Source organism: Lycorma delicatula, chromosome 3, assembly GCF_047948215.1.
Source record: "Lycorma delicatula isolate Av1 chromosome 3, ASM4794821v1, whole genome shotgun sequence".
Taxonomy (NCBI): Eukaryota; Metazoa; Arthropoda; class Insecta; order Hemiptera; family Fulgoridae; genus Lycorma; species Lycorma delicatula.
In genome coordinates this window covers 105389737-105410236 of record NC_134457.1, presented here as the reverse complement: position 1 = coordinate 105410236, position 20500 = coordinate 105389737, and the positions used below count along the sequence as shown (strand labels likewise).

Below are 20500 nucleotides of genomic sequence, written 5' to 3'. Positions count from 1 at the left end.
AATCAATAGTTTTCAGATATTTAGTTTTTAGACTCTTTTCTCCCGGTTAAATTTACAGGAAGACGATAGTTTACCCGAGATAAAATCTTTTTAATCAAAAAATTTGTCTCTGCCAAGCATTTCTTTTCCAGTAGTACTAAATTATTTTTTTAGTCGTAAACATTTCTATTTTCCGTATTTTTAGTATAATATTCTTTCAATTTACTGAGTTTTACATTCTCAACCTTACGTAAGTTAAGTAGGAAATATTACGATTTATGACGGGTCATATTTGAGCATTCATAAGGAGTACAGTTTACTGGCTTTTTACAGTGTTGTATTTCAGTTAAAGATAAAATAATATCTTACTTTAAGGCGGTTAATTACAAAATCTCCTACTGGTAATAAAGAATAGTCTTAGGAGATTAGTAAAATATTACTTAATAGTGACTTCAATTACACTAGTGTAGTGATACTGAGGAGTTGTTTGACCACAAATCATAATTGACCAAAATATACATATATTATCTACTATTACTTACTTATTATGCATTTATAAACTATTCCTTTACACACACACACATATATATATATATATATATATATTTTTTTTTTTTTAAAGCCTACTGTTTATACATACATATGTGTTTCATTTCCTCACCTTTTTCAGTTTTTTCAGTTTAGCATCTGGAACCACCGTAGGGTATTACTTCAGAGGATGAATGAGGATGATGTGCATGAATGTAAATAAATATAATCTTGTACAGTCTCTCAGGTCGACCATTCCTGATATATGTGGTTAATTGAAACCGAAAGAACGCCGGTATCCACGATCTAGTAATAAAATCCGTATAAAAGTCCTTTAAAATCCTTTATTAGTATTTGAAACTTAGAACTCTCGACTCCAAAATCAGCTGATTTGCGATGACGATAACTGTATTTCCTCACTCCATTTAGATACAAAATTTTATAGCATCAATACCTTATTTACAGAAGTACCCATGCTAAAGTTGAAGATTTCTGTCCAGCCAACATTGGTTAACATAAATAGACGCATTCACACACATACTCGAGAGTGCACTAACACCATACATATAAAAGGATACAATTCATTTTCTTTTTTTCATTTCTCAGAATCACATGACTTCTGAATCCAAAAAAAGTAAAATTTGATTTTTGATAAGATACTTTCCCTTGTTATAATAAAATATGTTATAAGTGCCGGAAAATAAAATCATTTCAAATAATTTTTCATTCTGATTTGTTTTCGATAAAATAATTTATTATTTAAAAAACCTTCTTCATACAATTTTTACAAATTGGCTTTTTCGATTAATAGAAAAATAAAAATTCAACAAATATCTTTAAAGAATATTAAATTCCACACATTAAGAATAATCTGTGAAAAGGTTTCCTGGTTAAAAGAGTAAATACAAAATTACCACAGTTTACAGTTCTTAAAAATTAAAATTAAGTTGTTTTGATGTTACTAATTTGAAAAAAATCAAATAATTTAAAAAATTTAAATGTAATTATGTAATTTTACAGGAAATGAGAAAAAAAATTTTTGTTGTTAATTTGTGACAAAAAGAGTTATTGTTCGACAAACTTATCAATATCCAACTAAGCTACCAAGTATTTTTATACAGCGGCTTCTTGTTTGGTCAAGGATATAGAAGAATTCTTAAGGGACTAGTAGTAATACCAAAAGGGATGTAATAGAAGTATACTATATTGGTTATTTATTAAACCATATGGCTTATTTATTACTAAGCCTATAACAAATAATACGAAATAAATTTTAACACGTAAAAACACACTTTTTTATTAGAATTTCTTGTAAAATTACGTAATTATAATTTAGTTTTTAAATTATTAACTTGTAATATTTCAATTTTAATTTATCAGTTGTAGCTGAACATTCTGCACGGTTCAACGAAAATTACCACCAAGAAAGCCACATAGTGATGACTAAAATTCCATTTTATTCAAATATGAATTTAAAAAAAAAATGTATATTTGTTGTTAGGTTTTAATTAATGACATTTTTCATAAGTTATCTGCCTGACTTCGGATAAATAATACTATAATTGAGTTTAAGGAGTGATATGAAGTAACATATTATCAAAAAAACTGTAATAATGACAACAATAAATCAAATTAAATCATATACATTAAATTATATTGTTATTATGGAACAGCTGTTGGCTGCTTATAATGACGAGGGCGAAACATCTATGAACAGTAACACTCCGAACAACAAGAAAGCAACTGTATAACTCTAGTTATAGAGTACCCCTCTACGACGTACCCCTCGTAGAGGGTACGTCGTCGTTTAATCAGAGACATTTCACCATGAAGAGAGAGACGATTGCCCTCGAGTCAACCTAGGCAATTCAGGTACCCTGCTGTAATCAAAGTGCGGTACCTAGGTATGCATCTTGATCGTCTTTTTACCTGGAGAAATCATACTTAGAAAAAAGAAACAAACTGAGGTTTATGCGGTAGCACTGGCTGCTGGGTAGGAATTCTAACTATTCTTTGTCAAATAAATTATAGGTATACAAGATTTTCCATAAACTAACTTGGACATTGTTACTGTTATCAACTTCCCTGTTGTAATGTTATGTAATGCTCTCTATGGGGTTTGATACGTAACATGATGTTTGTACCAACGAGAACTGTCATGGGTATTCTTCCTTCTTGTTATATCTCCTCATTCGATTTACGTGTGGTTTCCAAATGTTTTTTTTTCTTTTTTTGAAACTGATAGTAAATAAAATTCATAAGCAAAAAAAAAAAAATTAATTTTATTTTATACTAAAACAAAACTGTAATAGGAATAAGAAAAACTTGCCTTTTGGTATAATTTTTGTTAGTAATAAAATTTCTTATACTTTTTGATAGCAGACCTATCTAAAATGTTAAAATTTCCGATTAGTAATCAAATATTAAAGTCGAGGAATAAAGATGGATGAGTATTTCTGTCTTTCATAGATAAAAAAAGAAAAATACTAAAAATATGTAAATGAATACTTCTAAAAATATGAAAATGAGTATGAAAATCAGGTAATCAGCGAAAAACATCCGCAAAAATTGAAAAAATTGGCAGTTTATTATGCATGGTTTATTATATAACTTTGTTTTAAATTTTAAAATAGTTTATTCTTAATATTACATAATACCTGTTATTAAAGTGATATGGAAATTAACCAGGGGTTCTGCAAAGTGGATAAGAGTTGGGGACCTTGACACATCAACAGATAAAGAAGATGCTAAACCTCAAGATTTTTATATCGTTACACGTTATAATCATCCAGAATATCATCCGCCAGCGAAATACAATGATATTGCGCTTTATAAAGTAAATAAAGAAATAGAATTCAACCAGTATGTTAGGCCTGTTTGTTTACATCAATATACATCGATTCTTACTCATAAAAATATAATGGCAGCAGGATGGGGAAGGCTTGGATTTGGTAAGTTTATATATTTTTTAAATTATTCTTTGTTTCAAGATAAAGGTGAAATAAAACCTTTTCTTTAGATGTTATTATAATCCGTGTTAATAATTTTCTATTGTCATGAGAAACATTTAAAATTTAAAATTAATTCAACTGATGGAGACTTACATTTATTAATCAAACAAAAATATAAGTAAATTAAAATGTAGAATGTAATTACAGTGTGTGTGTGTGTGTGTGTGTGTGTGTGTGTGTGTGTGTGTGTGTTGTGTGTGTGTGTGTGTGTGTAAACATTTTCGGGGTGACAGTGAAAATGCAAGATTTTCAGTGTAATCACTTTGCAGTTTGATACATTTATTAAACAAATTTTCAATTTTTTCATACCCTTAGTATAATGCGATGTTTCCAACTCTGCAAAATAAGCAGTTGTCTCAGTTTTAATCTCATAATTTGAAGTGAATCTTCATCTAACAAGACGTTAACGTTTCTCAAGTTTGAGAAGAGAAATAAATCGCTGGGATCCAAATTTGGTTGGTACGTAATTTATGGAAGCACTTCGAAACATAGGTCATGGAGTTTGGCAGCGACAACCCGAGACATATTATCAGGCGCATTATCGTGGTAAAAGAACACTTTCTTTTTCGGCCAGATGTAAATTTAGCCTGAAGACCACTTTCAACGGTCCAGAAGTGAAGCAAAATACTCACGGATGATGGTTTTGACTTTTTCCATGTAGTTCTTTAAGCATCATAGCTTAAAATCCCCCAAAAATATAAATTTTCCTGAATATCGAACCGTTTTCGTTTCCTTTGGCGTATTTTTCACTTCTCCCACCCACTGTTTAGACTGATCTATTGTCTCCGGCGTGTAATGGTGAATCCATGTTTCATCTACTGTTATAAAATGCCGAAGAATCTCAGTCAAATAGCGTTTGACTCTCTTGATAAGTGTTCAGACGAATGCGTTTTTAGCCGTCTGATAACAAACGCGACACTAATCAAGCGGAAAGCTTTTTCATAAAGAAAACATCATGCAAAATGTAGTGGACTCGTCTATAGGCAATATGGCATTATAGATTTCTATGACGATTTCCTCAGTCGTAACAGTTTTTGACCTAAACACTCATCACCTTGAATGAATGTACACCATATTTTAATTCATCAGCCATATTTTTACCATTGGAAATGAAAAATAAGAATCCTTTTAAAGTTGAATCTTCCAATTGTATGTATGTCCATCGGGGTAAACTTTTAAAACAAAGTACTTGATAACAGTTCGAACTTAAATTTTTCTATTTCTCAGAAAATTTCAAAACTTCTCTGCCTCACTCGATTGCCAGAAACAAGTAATTAAACTCACGCGTCTGAAACTTCGCAACTCGCCATCTTAAGATGTTATTTGATAAATACTGTATTATAGTCATTCCATTTCTGTGCCAGGCTGAAAGTCCTCCGAACGATCCTAACATAATAAGTTTTTAGATCCTAATGCAACGGGGTAGATGATTAAATAATAAATCATTTTACGATTTTAATTTTAAAAAATCCTATTCTGAAAATTCTAACGACCGGCTGTTATGGTAATATCGATTATGAAAAAATAGTAAAACTGATTAAAATATTTTAGCTGCCATCTAATCATAGGATACTTTTACTAATTAGATAAATTATCTGTTAAAATAAGCTATTACTATATAACCATGAAATATTAAGATAACCAGTCAAGATGGACGTCATTTACAGACTATCTCGTTCTTCATAAAGATGCTTAATTGTGACATGAATAACATTATTAAGTATGTCGTCCGGCGTGGAGGATGCTATGTCCGATTAATTGAGTCTATTTTAAATAGCAGAGACAACCCTCTAAGGTAGGATGTGACACTACCAAAGAGTAACCTATAATAATTTTATTTAAAACTAAAGGATATTACGGAATTTCCTAATTTATCTTTTATTTAGGCACATAGACCTTCAATTCAACACTGGTGTTACCTTAATTCTTAATATTCAATCACTGACTTATGACTCATGCCTGAATAAGCAGATGGTTCAGAAAATATGAAATTAAAATTCTTATCTTGACTTAATAAACCTAATAATTTAGTAATAAAATAATAATAATTTTATTTTTCTTTAATTTTGTCGTAATTATAGCCGAGTTTCAAACATCTTTCATTGATTTTTGAGTGAACCATTATTTACTGATTCGCTCATAAAAATTTAAAAAACCTATTAACAATAGTTTATTTGAAAATAATGTTTTCCTTTATATTCTGGTGTAAATTCAATAATTTACTTTTTTATAACTTTATAATTTTAATTTACCTTATGATTACTCATTTTGGTTCCCCCGTCATCGTATTTATCAGACATGTTTTTGTATTGTATTTGTGAAATGTAGTTTATTCCAATAGGATCTCTTCTTTTTAATTTTGAAAAAATAGTTCAAATATTTTTGGGAATAGAACTGTTTTGGAAAAACAATCTGGCTATGAATTCACAAATTGCGCTCTACTTATAACTGTTTTCAATAATTTTTCCCTAATTTAAAATTACTACAAAAAAAGATTAGTCAAATTGAAAATTTACCGTAGAGAAAAAATGAACCTTAAAAATCAGTTACGACAGAATAATTTTTTTTTATGAGAAATTCATTCATAAAAAAAATTTTTCATCAAAACATTATTATTCAATCAAAATATATTTCCTCTAAAAGTAAAGGACGTGTACATGCTTCGGAAGATTAATAAACTTGTTGCTTTACACTATCTGCCTCATTCTTTCAATGGCTATAATTCTTAATACTTACAAAATAAGAGACAACAGAAAGACCTGGTTTTGCTGAAAATATTGTTATACTTTTCAAACCTAATTCCTGTGGGGAAATGAATGAAGAAGCAAATTGTAGGTATAAAAAGAAAGTCACTCTTGTTTCAGTGGCCGTAACACATGCGCGCTGATATAATCGGCTACATGAAGTAGTAGAACAGCTCAACACGAAATGACAGTTTTTCTTGAGCAAGAAATGCACTATATTCAGAAAACTGAGATATTTACTTCATGTCACATAGCACAATCATCATTACGGTCTTGAAATTATCAAAACAAATTAAGTTTCACATTTATTAAAATGTACAACGTAATTAAAATATTATGTATATAAAATGTACATTTATTGAAATATTTATTAGGAAATCATGTTTGTAATGTATGGCTATAATAATTTATATAAAGAATTCAGTCATCAATGGTAAATGATGGCTTGGGTGCTACCATTGTTTACATCATATTTTACAGAGAGTACTTATTGTTCTCTCAGTAGAGAGTACTGAGATTTATTGTTTAATCACTGCGATTCACTAGGGAGTTAACAGAATATATACCTTTTTCTTTTTCACTTCAAATACAAACACCAATAAACATTACGAACGAATGATTGATAGAAAAACATATAATACATAATTATATTTGAAACAAATGACTTATCTGTACATTATTACTGTACGGTTAAACATAATTGATTACATCTGACACAATCGTTTGGGATTATTACTGCATGAAAGTAGCTTGTATAATTAAAATGAAATATAATAGAATAGAATTGATGCATTATCAGCTAATATTTGCATGTAATCCAGACTTATATTACCAAATATAATTTTTCAAAGCTATATGAAAATAATGTAATACATTTCAATCAGTTAATTGCATTTAATATAATTTTTATTTTAATGAATAATTTTTCTAGTTGGTCCACAGAGTTCTAAGCTAATGAAAGTGGAGTTAAATCTACTACCGCATAATGACTGTGAAAAATCTACAAACAAAAAAGAATTATCGGAAGGAATTCATCTGCGTAGTATGCTTTGTGTCGGTTACAAAAAAGGAGAAAGAGACACTTGTCCAGTAAGTTATTAGGATGTACACATAATATTTGTAAGTAATAATACAGATTTACCTGCTGAGTGGAGGTTATATGCTCGTAAATAAAACATTATTTTCTTAGCAAAGGGATAAATTAGTCTGTTGCTTTACTCTGTCACAGTCATATGGCTATAATACATGTAAAGCATGTGAGATAAGTAACATTTGTAGAAGTGTCATTCTTGGGAGAAATTATGTTCGTTATACAGCCCTGGCTCTGGCTCGTTATACAGCTCTGGTGAATTGAGATAAGCAATATGTAGAGTTTAATATCACTTGTATTCGGAACGCTTAGAATGATTGCATCCAGTACTATACAGCAGGAGTCTCATCATGACAACCGGAAAATACCTCTTTTAGTTTTCATAAGAAAGTTATCTATTGTAATGGGTAACATTATTCGACTTCCGGAAAATTTTGATACATGTTCGTGTTTCACACCCCCCAGACCACAAAACCACCGTCAGTTCAAAAGTTTATATACATATATATATATATATATATATATATTTCACTTTCCTGTGGACACAATAATTACCTAAATTTTGCGCCAATCACTTTCAAATTGATACATAAAATATAACGAACCAAAATCTCGGTCGAGTTGGTTACTGGCCAAAATCGGTTATTAATGTGGAGGCTTTTTCGAAAAAAAACAAAATATCGCTATAACTTTCTTATTAAGTAAAATATCGAATTCGTTTAAAGTTCCTACTAATCTGTGGATGAGGACCTAAAAGTCTTTTGTTATCACCAACCATTGGTCCAGGGAGTGGTAAAAATGGAGTTTCAAAGACAAAAACAATCATACCTCCCTTAATAGGCGCAATATCGAATCGGTTTAAAATGTCTGTTAGTCCTCTAAACATTACGTAAAACTTTTATCTGAAACAATTTTCGATATGACCAACCCTTGCGGCAAGAAATGACAAAAGTTTTGCTGGAATTGTAAGAAGATGGAGCTTGTTGTATGCTAAACATGTGAAACTTTTTTTCACGTGCAACCATAATCGTATTGAGTAAATTTGAAGTTTTTCTTAACTTTAAGGTGGAAATCTTTTTTATCTCGTATTTAGCACCGGTAAAATCTACCTCCGCCTTCCGGCGTGCCGAAAGGGATTTTTTCCTTACAGTGGAGAATAATTTTTATTTCTGTGAGTGAATGTATCGTTTTCTGGAGTCAGTTACGATTCTCATTAAATTTCTTAAAATCATTATAATTATAGCAATAACAAAAGGCATATTTACTCTTTTTTTTTTTTGAGGGCGAAAAACGCCTGCGTGTTATTATCGGCCGGAATCTTTTTTTTTAATATAAAAAATTAAAAGAACTAAAGCTAGTCTAAAAGATGAATAAAACTTACAACTAATATCACAGATAAAAGCTAAAATAAAACCAAGAGTAAACAGAATTTTACGTAGTCCGAGATGGGTGTAATGGGCCCATTCTCGGATAACAAAAAGCCTAAAAAGAAACTAAAAACCATAAAGGATCTAACATAAAACTTAAAACTAGGTTAAAAACTAAAATAACAAAATTAAATAAAACTTAAAACTAACACAGATTATATAATTAAAACTAGGATAAAAACAAAAATTAAAAAAGTGAAATAAAACTTGACACTAATATTACTAAAATCTTACAACTAATATCACAGACAGAGTTTTTCAAACATAAAAGTAAAAATAACTGTATAAAATTTAAAAATTCCGATAGGAGGTGTAAAAGACTCCTTAATCGGATAAAAAAATCAAAAACACAAACCAAAAAAAAAAAAAAATAAAAAAAACAAACTTATTAAAAACACTTCCAGCATTAATATAATATACGCAACAATATTAAATTTTTTGTATTAACCCAGCACTACACAAAAATAGAAACATCCGGGTTAAAATTTCATTATCATTGCACAAGACACCACGGATGTTTATGGGAAGGTTAAATTTACGACGCAACGCCGCATAATATATGCAATCCACGAGTCTGTGGCGCACAGTCATGCAGCAGTTGCATCGTGCTCATGCGGGTGCTTGTCTTCTTGTCATCAGGTTCTCGTGGGTCCTATCCGCAATCGACAGAGAACTACTTCCTCACGCCGAGATTTTCTACATGAGGAGTTCCATGGCAATACAGAATTTTTAATCTGCCGGAGTTTATTATCTACAGTAGCCATCCAGGCACCTTGCCACCCTGATCCTAAAGATTGTTTTACACAATTAATAAAGTCAGAAGTAGCAACTCTGGTGGTGAAAGGAGGCTGATTACATGCTTCTTTGGCAGCGGAATCTGCATGTTCATTACCTGGAATCCCTACGTGGCTAGGGACCCAGCAAAACTTACTTCTGTGTTGCGATTATTCAACTCAGCGATTGCGTTGTAAATTTCAATGACGATAGGATGTTTGGAATAAGTTTTTTGAGGCTTGGAGAGCACTACACGAGTCACTGCAAATAAGAATTTTTCTATATTTAGGGTTAATGATGTTTAGAGCCTTATTTATAGCGTATAGTTCAGCGGTAAACACACTCGTAATACCGGGTAGACCAAACATATAAGTTCTTTCATTGACAACAAATGCACAACCAACGGTATCGTTTTGTTTCGATCCATCGGTGTATACCATCGCGTCTGGGTTCATTTTGGAGAGAACACACTGAAACATTTGCTGGAAGACAATAGGTAGTGTTGATTTTTTATTGTATGTCGTAAGGTCAACAGTAAAATTTATAAGGTTTATTTTCCACGGAGGATGTGAGCAAGGATACGTATGAAAGAATGACGGTGTGCCAATATTTATATGCTGCAGCAGACGTTGGGTACGGACACCTACAGGTGCAGTACGACGTGGATGGTCCTCATCCACGTTGATGAGGACCTAATATCACAGATAAAAGCTAAAATAAAACCAAAAGTAAACAGAATTTTACATAGTCCGAGATGGTTTTATGTTACAAATAAGACGGCTATCAAAAAATAAAATTCTCAAGTATCATGGACGTAAAAGAGGAATATTGGTCGAGGATGTTCGCACCATCGTCATACTGTGATTGGAATGCTTAAGGTATCCATTCCAATCAGCCTTTTCAACAATCCATTTCCGTGGCCTTCTTTTAATCTCGCAGTCTACACCGAAACCGATAATAATTGGTCTGTGATCACTGACGTGAAAGTCATAACAAACAGACCAAGTTGCGAATTTACTCCCTCCCAAATGAGGGAGTAAATTCGCTGAGCATATGGAGATATCTATGTTAGATACAGTACCAGATGATAAGGACATGAATGTGTGTGATCCATTATTTAGTAGACAAAGAAAGATCCAAGTCTTATCTCACTCTGTTTATCATATTTCCTCGACTGGAGGAGAAGGTTGAGCCTCTGGAAATATGGTTGGCATTGAAGTCTCCTACTATTAACGATGGAGATGGTATTTGCGTGAGCAGATTTGAGACATCTAGAGCACTGAACTCAGTGTTCGGTGAGAGATACAGGTTGCAGATATGCAATTTGAAGGGGATAGAGACCTTTACTGCAATAGCAGGAATGAGAGTAGTTAGTTGAATTCTTGTAGCCGACACCCCATTCTTCATGAAAACAGCCACTCCACCACTCTCCCTACTGTCTACTAGGCAGTCGTATCTCTCACAGAAGTATCCTCTGAGTGTAATTGGGTCATGTTGTAGAAGGTGAGTTTCTTGGAAACACATGATTAGTGGATCATGTGCGTGCGCCAGTACTCTAATATCTTCAATGCGGGACCGAATACCTCTAACATTCCACTGAATAATGTTCATATGTGTAAAAAAAATTAAATAATTAAATTTCGGAAATTATATAAAAATTAGCTGTACGTGATTCGGTTTTTCTTTTTGTTATTTTTTATTTTAAAGAACTCCGATGCCCTGAGGTCGGGTGGTTCTTCAACCATACCCTCCAGTAAATGAGGTGATGATGGAGGAGATTTATTTGAATGGGATGCTGCAGTTGACATCCCAGAGGGGGTGGTTATGTTGGATCCCTTTACGGGGAGCTTATTAGGTGGCTTACTGCCAGCTGTGATAGTCCCTACTCCTGCCGGTAAGACTTTAGGGACAGGGATTTTCGTATGTATCACACTGTTGGATTCACTTACTGTGACGAAAGACTTTTTATTCATTTTTGTCACTCTGAGATACTGGCTGTAAGTGAAGCTACTTGATCAGAAAGCATCTGAACAAATTTTTTAAGCTTATTGCAGGATCCGCACTGCTGATTATTAACATTTGTAAGAGTTTGTTTCGATGTAGCGGTGGCAAAAGATACATCTGGGTTAACCAGGTTCCGTGAATTATTTAACTTTTTGTATTCTCTGCGTGCGAGCGGGAAAGATAGCTTTTGCTCTACAGATTTTGAGAATTGCCTTTTCTTCTTTAAAGGTTGAGCAATCTCGGGAGCGGGCTGCATGTGGACCACTGCAGTTTGCACATTTTTCACTTCTTCGCAGTTAGTATCATTGTGACCTTCTTTAGCACATCGAGCACAGATCTCAGTTTTCGTGTAAGATGTTATAGTGTGACCAAAACCTTGGCATCTGAAACATCGCCGTGGGTTGGGTATGAATGGTCGTACCCGAACCGGGAGGTAACCCACTTTAATCGTCTCAGGTGGAACAGGGAGATTGAATGTTAGTATAAGAGACGGTGTCGGTTCTTCCGTTCCGCTCTGTTTCATTATACATTTCACTTCAACAACATCTTGGTGGCGAATCTCATAAACTATTTCAGTGATATCTATATCTAAAAGGTCTCGACAAAAAATTACACCCGTATTTAACGTTTTGTGGCATTCTGCACTGATGTTTATACCACCCATATTACGGAGATGTAAGATAGATCGACTCTGTTCATCGTTGAATGTTTCAATCAGAATCGATCCGTCACGTAGTTTCCTTATGTTCTTCGGAGAGTCACTTGCACCTGTTATAGTTTTGTTTATTAAGAAAGGTGAAACCATTTGGAGGGAGCCACTTTCCTGACTATTTCGGAGAACAATGAATCTAATATTCTTAGAATTCAAGTCTAATGATTTGCAGTTCTCTTCAGTAGGACTTTTATCCTCATCAGACAAAGCTGATTGAGGTCTCTTCACAAGACTAGATTTGGTGGTTTTCTCAGATGGACCACCAACCATCACTGTATTTAATATTGGAACTGAAATTTTGGTCCCACGAGTACCGGCGAAAAATGGACCACTCCAGCAGAGTTCACGAGTACTGGAGCTAGAGCTAAGTACAACTGGGTTCGCCCTGGTGCCCAGAGGACATCGTTTGAGACTCACTACGTAGAGCCATTCACCCATCGGCACGATTTGTTCCCCCTTGGGTTACGGTTGCGTTTCGTAAGATGTCGCAACACCACCGAGTGTAAATGTGAGAAATATCAGTGTAGGATGTTGTTGTGTAATTGTGTAAGTGTGTATCTTGTAATTTATGTAGTGTTCTTGGTGTTGTATATGTGTATAATGTAAAGTGTTCTGCAGCTCATTGTATAGTGGGAAGAAAATCTGCAGAGGCTAGGCCCGTGGGGACGCCAACCCCCAAAGTCTTAAAGAATAAGACTCCCCGTCGGGGATATTTACTCTTTTATAAATAGTAAAGGATTAGTTACTTTTAGAATTACATTGCTATTAGTAGGATAATTTGAAAATACTCTTAATTTCATCAAAACCTTTTACACACTTTTACACATGGTCAGTATTAAACTTAAATACAAATACAAATAAAGTTGAAAATAAAAAAATCCAGGGTATGCAAAAAAGTCTCTAGCTGACTAAAAAGTTGTTTTGTGCAATTATTTGACAATCGGTACATAAAAAAATATTCACAAAACACCAAAAATAAGAAACTGGATACTTTCAAGTGATTCTAGAAGAACCATTTTGGCTTATCAGGCGGCCACAACCAGAATCCTGATTGATATGGTCGTTTGCTACTTGTAAGTGGCTTTAAAAGTTCCGTTTTCATTCACGATGAGATGGTTAGAGTCGAAAGCCTTATCGAGATTGTTGTTTCGACATCTTATTCATTTTGATACAAGTAGATATCCTGTGCGTTGAGCGTTCTCTTCTTTTTCCAATGATATCATCGGGTCTTTTCGTCGGCGGCACTTTGATCTAACAAAGTAAATATGCTATTTGATAGCGAACTTAAGTGACATGAGACTCCAGAATGGCTGAGTTGGATATCGACAATGTCGTTATCCAACTCAGCCATTAGTAGTAGATAATAAATGTATTAGTAGATAATAAATGTATTTATTATCTAGGTAGTAGATAATAAATGTATTTTCAGTATTTTGACGTTAAAGCTGCACTACTATCTTAATTACAAACCTTAAAAATTACCAAGAATATGTAAATTTATTGATATTTGGCAACACCAATCTGCTGCACTGATAAAACCAAAATCGAGGCCTCTCTATTTCTCTCTTACATCCACCAAACCGGACATTCTCGCGACTTCGCGAGAAGTTCCGATTTGTCTCGAACATTCTGGAACGTCTCCGGGACCGTCTGCGCAAATCCTTCTATCGCTGTCAAATCTATCGTAACGTGCATGTTAATTGCAATTCACGGCAGTAGATTTATACAGAATCGCGGATAAATTTTTAAGCGAGCATTAGACGATAGCGAAGCCTAAAGAAGTGCACAGATGAGCATGGTTCCAAAAATAAAATCAAGTAAATATTCTCAGGAATACTTAAATTTTAGGTTTACCAGTACTGAAGTAAATAAAGAAGAAAGGTCTCTGTGTGTCATTTGCTCAAAACGTTTAGCAGCAGACAACATGAAAATAAACTTAAACGACATTTGGAAACGTTTCATAGTGAGTACGTTAACAAACTCCGAGAATTCTTTGAATTAAAATTAAAATCATATGAAAAGCAAACATCATTTTTTTAAAAAAAAACTTTGTGAATGACAAAGCTTTACTTACCTCTTACTAAGTTACATATAAAATAGCCAGATGTAAAAAGCCTCATACTGTTGGTGAAGAGCTTATTTTGCCAGCTGCAATTGAGATTGAGGAAAATATGTTTGGAGATAATTTTGCCAAACAATTGCAGTTCATACCTCTATCAAATGATACTGTTGCCCGTCAAATTGGTGATACAGCAGAAGATGTACAGCATCAGCTTTTAAGGAAGATGCGTGACAAATCGTTTTCAGTTCGGCTTTATCAGGCAACAGATAGCAATAAATATGCTCATTTCATTGCCTATATTCGATTTTGAAATGTTACATCAGCAGTAGAAGAACTACTTTTCTGCAAACCAATAGAACTCAAAGCATCAGCACTCGCATCATTTGCTGTCTTAAATGATTTTATAAGCCAGGCAAACATAGAGTGGTAAAATTGTGTCGGAATATCTACCGATGATGCTCGTTCAATGTCTGGAAGATTCGAAAATATACAAGCACTTGCGAAACAAAAATCTCCACAGTGTGTCCGGACACATTGCATGTTTCATAGAGAAGGTCTGGCTTTCAATAAAATGAGTCCTGGTCTGAATATTGTGCTAACAGCGCTTGTAAACATAGTAAATTATATAAAAACGAAACCCCTAAAATCAAAATTCTTTTCTGCATTTTGTAAAAACATGGGTTCAGTACATTCAGCGTTACTACTTTATTGCGAGGCAAAGTGATTATTATGGGAAATTTTTGCAACGTGTTTATGAATTGAGATATGAAATTGCCATTTTTTTAGAAGAGAAAAACCGACCGGAAGCCGCGAACTTTCGAGATGGTTTATTTGTGATATAAAGTCGATATATTCCAGAAATTAATTACGTTGAATCTTCAACTTCAAGGAGCAAATAAATATATGTTGTTGGATAAGAGTGATAGAGTTAATGCTATTTGAAGAAAATTGGAATTGTAAAGCAGGAATTTAAGGCAAAAAACCTAGAAATGTTTGCAAATGTGGATGAATGTGTTAAAAATTACAAGGCTGAAGAACAAAATGTGAAAGTCGTTTTTGTAACCATTGAAAATCATTTAGTCATGCTGGCAAAGAATTTTAAAAAGTATTTTCTTGCTGACGACAACTAGGTAGCAAGTTATGAGTGGGTTAGAGATCCGTTTCGAAATGTTCCTGAAGGGCTCTCAACTGCCGAAGAAGAAATCTTCATAGACATCACGGCAAGTGGCGAAATCAAAAGGCAATTATTTAGTAATAAATCACTCTGAATTGTGGGCAGGAGTGGATGATGAGTTTTCTGCAGAGAAAACAAAATCGTTTCGAATACTATTTCTATTTTCAACATTCTACCTTTGCGAAACTTGATTTTCTGCGGTGGCTGCTTTAAAGACAATATAGATCTCAGTTAATTGTAGAAAATAAACTCAGTGTCTATTTCTAAAATTTAACCTTCCTTTGAAAAACTTTTCTCTGCAAGACAGGTCCAAGAGAGTCACTAATAATTCTTAAACTTGTTTTTAATTTGGTATTGATAAGTTAAATATTAAATACACTGTGTAGTTCTGATACAGTCTTATTTATAAATTTATTATATCAGTGTAAATGCGTAATTTATTATTTATTATGTCAGAATGTATTTTGTTTTGCTTTCCGTTCAGTAAATTAATAAATTTATTTTAATAATATTTTCTTTTCGATATGTTCGCGTTTTCCATTTAATTTTATCACGCCCCCCTAGGCGGGCGCCGCCCACAGGTTGAGAAACACTGCTGTAAAGTATTACTTCAGAGGATGAATTAGGATTATAAATTAAGTGTAATCGTGTACTGCTCAGGTCGACCATTCCTGAGATGTGTGATTAATTGAAACCCAACTACCAAAGAACACCAGTATCCACGATCTAGTATTCAAATCCGCATAAAAGTAACTGCCTTTACTAAGATTTGAACACTCTACTTCGAAATCAGCTGATTTCCAAGTGTAGCAGATTTAAAACATAGCGGTGTCTGCTATGTTTGAAATGGAAATATTTACCAGTACGGCCTCCTTTCCTGATAAAAAAAAAAATTAAGCACTTGCTCATTTTATATTTATATAAAACATCACTAAAATATGAATCCAACAATAAACAAACTGATAATAAAAAAAAGTATTATAGAATTAAACCCAACTTCCTCTTTAAGTTTGCATTTTTAAGTTTCCTTAACTAAAAATAATTTTTCAAAAATATGTCGTGATACTTAACCATATTAAATATGGTTTAATCTTCATTAGAATGAAAACGATTGTTTATATTTTATATATAGATTGTTAATACCGTCCTGAAATTTTTCGAATTGTCTATACAGTGGAAAATAGTAAATTTAATAATTTTGTACTTTTACACGAATTTGAATACTAGATCGTGGATACCGGTGTTCTTTGGTGGTTGGGTTTCAATTAACCACACATCTCAGGAATGTTCGACCTGAGGGTGTACAAGTCTACACTTCATTTACATTTATACATATCCTCATTCATCCTCTGAAATAATACCTTACGGTGGTTCCGGAGGCTAAACAGAAAAAAGAGAGAGAGAATAATCTTGTTGATTAAAAGCAGACAAATTTTCATTGAACAAGATAACATCTCACTTATTCAAATGTGATTTCAAGTAATCAAGTTACTGTGGATGTTACAGCATTTAGAGATCCAAATTCCAAAACGAGGATAAGATGTTATAAAATTTGTTAGTAAATTATCGTTTTCTCTACTATTAAACGGAAAAAAATATTAATGTACTGTAAAAAAAATATTACTGCTATTTATTTATTTATTTATTCTCAAAGCTACAGCAGGCTTTGTGATAAATGAATTTTGTAGTCATGAAAAATGGCAACCTTGACCGGTATTCTAACCCAGAATTTTTCAAATGGAAGGCAGACACGGTATCTCTTTGGTACAGAAGTAGGCAGTTATAATGATTGTTCTTCTTAACTGCTACAATATAAAATTACATTCCTAAAACAGTTATGGGTAAATTCTTTATTCTTAACTGATATCCAAATAGGGAACAGGAGAAAAGAAAATGATTGTAAACAAGCCTACGCTCACTTAACATAAACTGTGTTTTATGATTACAACTAAAGCTATAAAAATAATGATTAAAAAAAAAATCATTAATATGTTAAAATTCAGTATAATCTACTTCTAACCAATAAAAAGTAAAAAGTAAGAAGAAATTTCAAATTAATTTAATTTTTAAATTAAATTTGAACTGAATAAACAAATATAAGAAAACGATTCACATATTTTACAATAATACAGAATAACAAAATTGAGATAAATCATTAATACAAAAAGAGATCGCCTGACTACCAACTAAAAATGCCAGTGTAACGGGACATCTAACTACGACACTCAAGCTGAGTTCACAGGAACAAATTTTTATACTATTCATTTTTTCTGTCTCTTGTTTTAGTAATGAAAAGAAAACAAAATAAAATTAAAAATACAGTTGGGTATTTGTGTACATGATGAAGTTTCATAACGTTTATTATTTTCTGAGCGATTGACATTAATTTCAATTTGAAAACCACAAATATTTGAATAATTTTGATTTTTTTAAATAAAAAAAATAAGTTATTAGGTCTAAATTAAAACTATTGACTAAAATTACATACGCAGTTGTTTTTTATACTGAAATTTAACAAGGATATGTAAGTTTATCTGCGGTAGCGATGTACAATAATGAAAGTTAATGGATGATAAGATATGATATCTACAGGAAGTATATGGTTAGAATTCGATATGGCTATACTTGAAACAAGTGTATTTTTCATATTAAAAACTAATTTAATTATTACATGTTAAGCAGACAAAATAACAAATATTTCTTTCGTTATTTTTTTTTACTGAGAAATTTGTGCTTTAAATTTGAATAAATATTGGGTTTATTAATTCAAAATTAAATTTAATTATCTTTAATTTTCTTAAAAGCATTTGAATAATGCAGAAATATTTTTATTTCAAATCTTCCTAATCATTAAGTTCATTTAACTTAAAAGTACGGGTTCTCATTCTTTGGGTGTAGCACCTGTTGGCGAGTTAGGGCGCGCATTTTAACAAACCAACTGAAAACAATTTTTCGGTGTTAATTAACAGGTCGTTTTTGTATTTTTTTCTGAAATTATAATAATTCTTTAAGCTGCGTCGTTCCTTTCCATTAATCTACTGGAATCAATTTATAATAGGAACGTAGATACGACTACATTCAACTGAGAAAAATCTGCAACTAAAAATTTCTTTTATCCTTCCTATAAAGCGATGCGCTACGGTTCTCGATAAACAAAACAAATCTGAAAGCTCGTTTTAAACAGAATACCTTTTCAAGATAATGAAGGAGATAGGTAAATACTTAATTTAGACGAACTGGAATCGTTTAAAAATGTAGCTTACTCCATCAAAATTATAACGTAAATAAATACATACACTCTAAAAATTAAAATTAAAATAACAGAAAAAAATTAAAATGGCAAACTACCATCAACACATGTAAACATACGGAGCCTGTACTGCATCCCAAAATTATATAAAAAAAAAATCACTTCTAAAAAGTTTAAATTAGACCCTACGATGATGTATAAATCACTGATTTATAAATTACAAAGCTTTTTCAATCCATACAGTCACTTCCTTTCATGGTATAAATTAGTCACACTGAAGAAGAAAAGATGTTATGGTATTTTTGTTGAGTTATGAGAATAGTTATAATTTAAAAATTTAATTCAACCTCATAGGAAAATCTGTTTTATTAAGAGTCAAAATAATTCCGTTTTTGGTTTGACTAATATTTGGAAATTCATAAATGATTTGGACAGATAAAAAGTATTTGGCTTTGTGATATGCTGTCATGAAGTTTCAGAAATTAGATTAGTCTCATACGAAATTAGTGTAATCATACTCTGATGAATAAAAAAAATTGGATATTTTAATTTGTCGGATTTTAGTATATTCTAAATGGTTGGAACCAATATGTTGAATGATTGATCTTAAATATGTTTTCAGATTAGTGAAATATTTATTCTTTTGATTAAAGAATGTGGTCTGTAATTATTTGGAATTTGATGTACTCGAATTTTTTTCCAAAAAGTTTTTTCTTTATGACTATAATATTCAAAATTATTGCAAAAACTCTAATAACGTGCGGTTGATTGCTTAAGTAGATAAAAAAAAAGCTCGATTGTGACGACATACGCTAGTTCAATTTGAATTCTAAAATCTCACTATTATTAATACAGTTATTTATAACACACGAATGTTTTTATTTCTCTAAGCTAATTAATGAATGAATGCACACAAAAAAATCAATGGTGACTGTATTTTTAATAATTTGTTTTATAAATGTAAAATCTTGAATTTTTTCAATTTGCAGTACTTAAATATTAGATTTGTATCTAAATTTTGTTTATCCATCTAAATAAATTAAATACGTGTGTGAAAATATTACAGGTAACAACTATTCAATTTTTTTCTAGGGTGATTCCGGAGGACCAGCATATCTTCCACCTTCCACATTACAACTTAAACGAGAATGTTTTCTGTATACCCAAATTGGTATAACTTCATTTGGATATCAATGTGGATTACCGGACTATCCAGGTGTATACACTAATGTTGCTAATTATCTACGTTGGATTGAAAAAATTGTGTGGCCAGATGACACCAGTGATAGTCCAACAATTGTATGGACATGAACTTAAAAAATTAGTTACTTTTCAAACCAAATATCTGTTTTACCAAAATTCATATATTATAAAGTTATTTTGTAATTTATTGTGTTGGTAGTGTAATATTCCGTATGGAATATTTTTAAAAATTGAATACGAAGGGAATATAAAATATTTCAAGCAGATACTTTTAGTTTAATTTTTACAAAACTTGAATATATAATTATTTTATATTTTAACCAGGTAATAATAACAGATTTAACAAACAAAAATATTTTAACGGTTAACTATAAATATCATAAAGAATATGAAAAATGTTTGTTAAATTATGTCAAATAATATTATTGACATCTTTATTATAGGTTGTGTCAAGGAAGGCCTACAGACGTGAAAATCTTCAACATATTCTATCCCCCAATCAGCTCGGTGAAGAATAACCGAGAAGAGAAGAGTGGTTAATA

General features: G+C 31.9%; 1 protein-coding gene across 1 annotated transcript in view; it reads left to right on the top strand.

Annotated features, from left to right (window-relative positions):
• Positions 1–20224, top strand: part of LOC142321833 (venom protease-like) — a 38659-nt gene extending 18435 nt beyond the window's left edge. The window contains exons 5-7 of the mRNA XM_075360283.1: positions 3196–3458; positions 7194–7351; positions 19848–20224. Coding sequence (XP_075216398.1) covers positions 3196–3458; positions 7194–7351; positions 19848–20066 — 640 coding nt within the window. The 3' untranslated portion in view covers positions 20067–20224. The remainder of the gene's footprint in view (positions 1–3195; positions 3459–7193; positions 7352–19847) is intronic.
• The last annotated feature ends 276 nt before the right edge of the window (positions 20225–20500 follow it).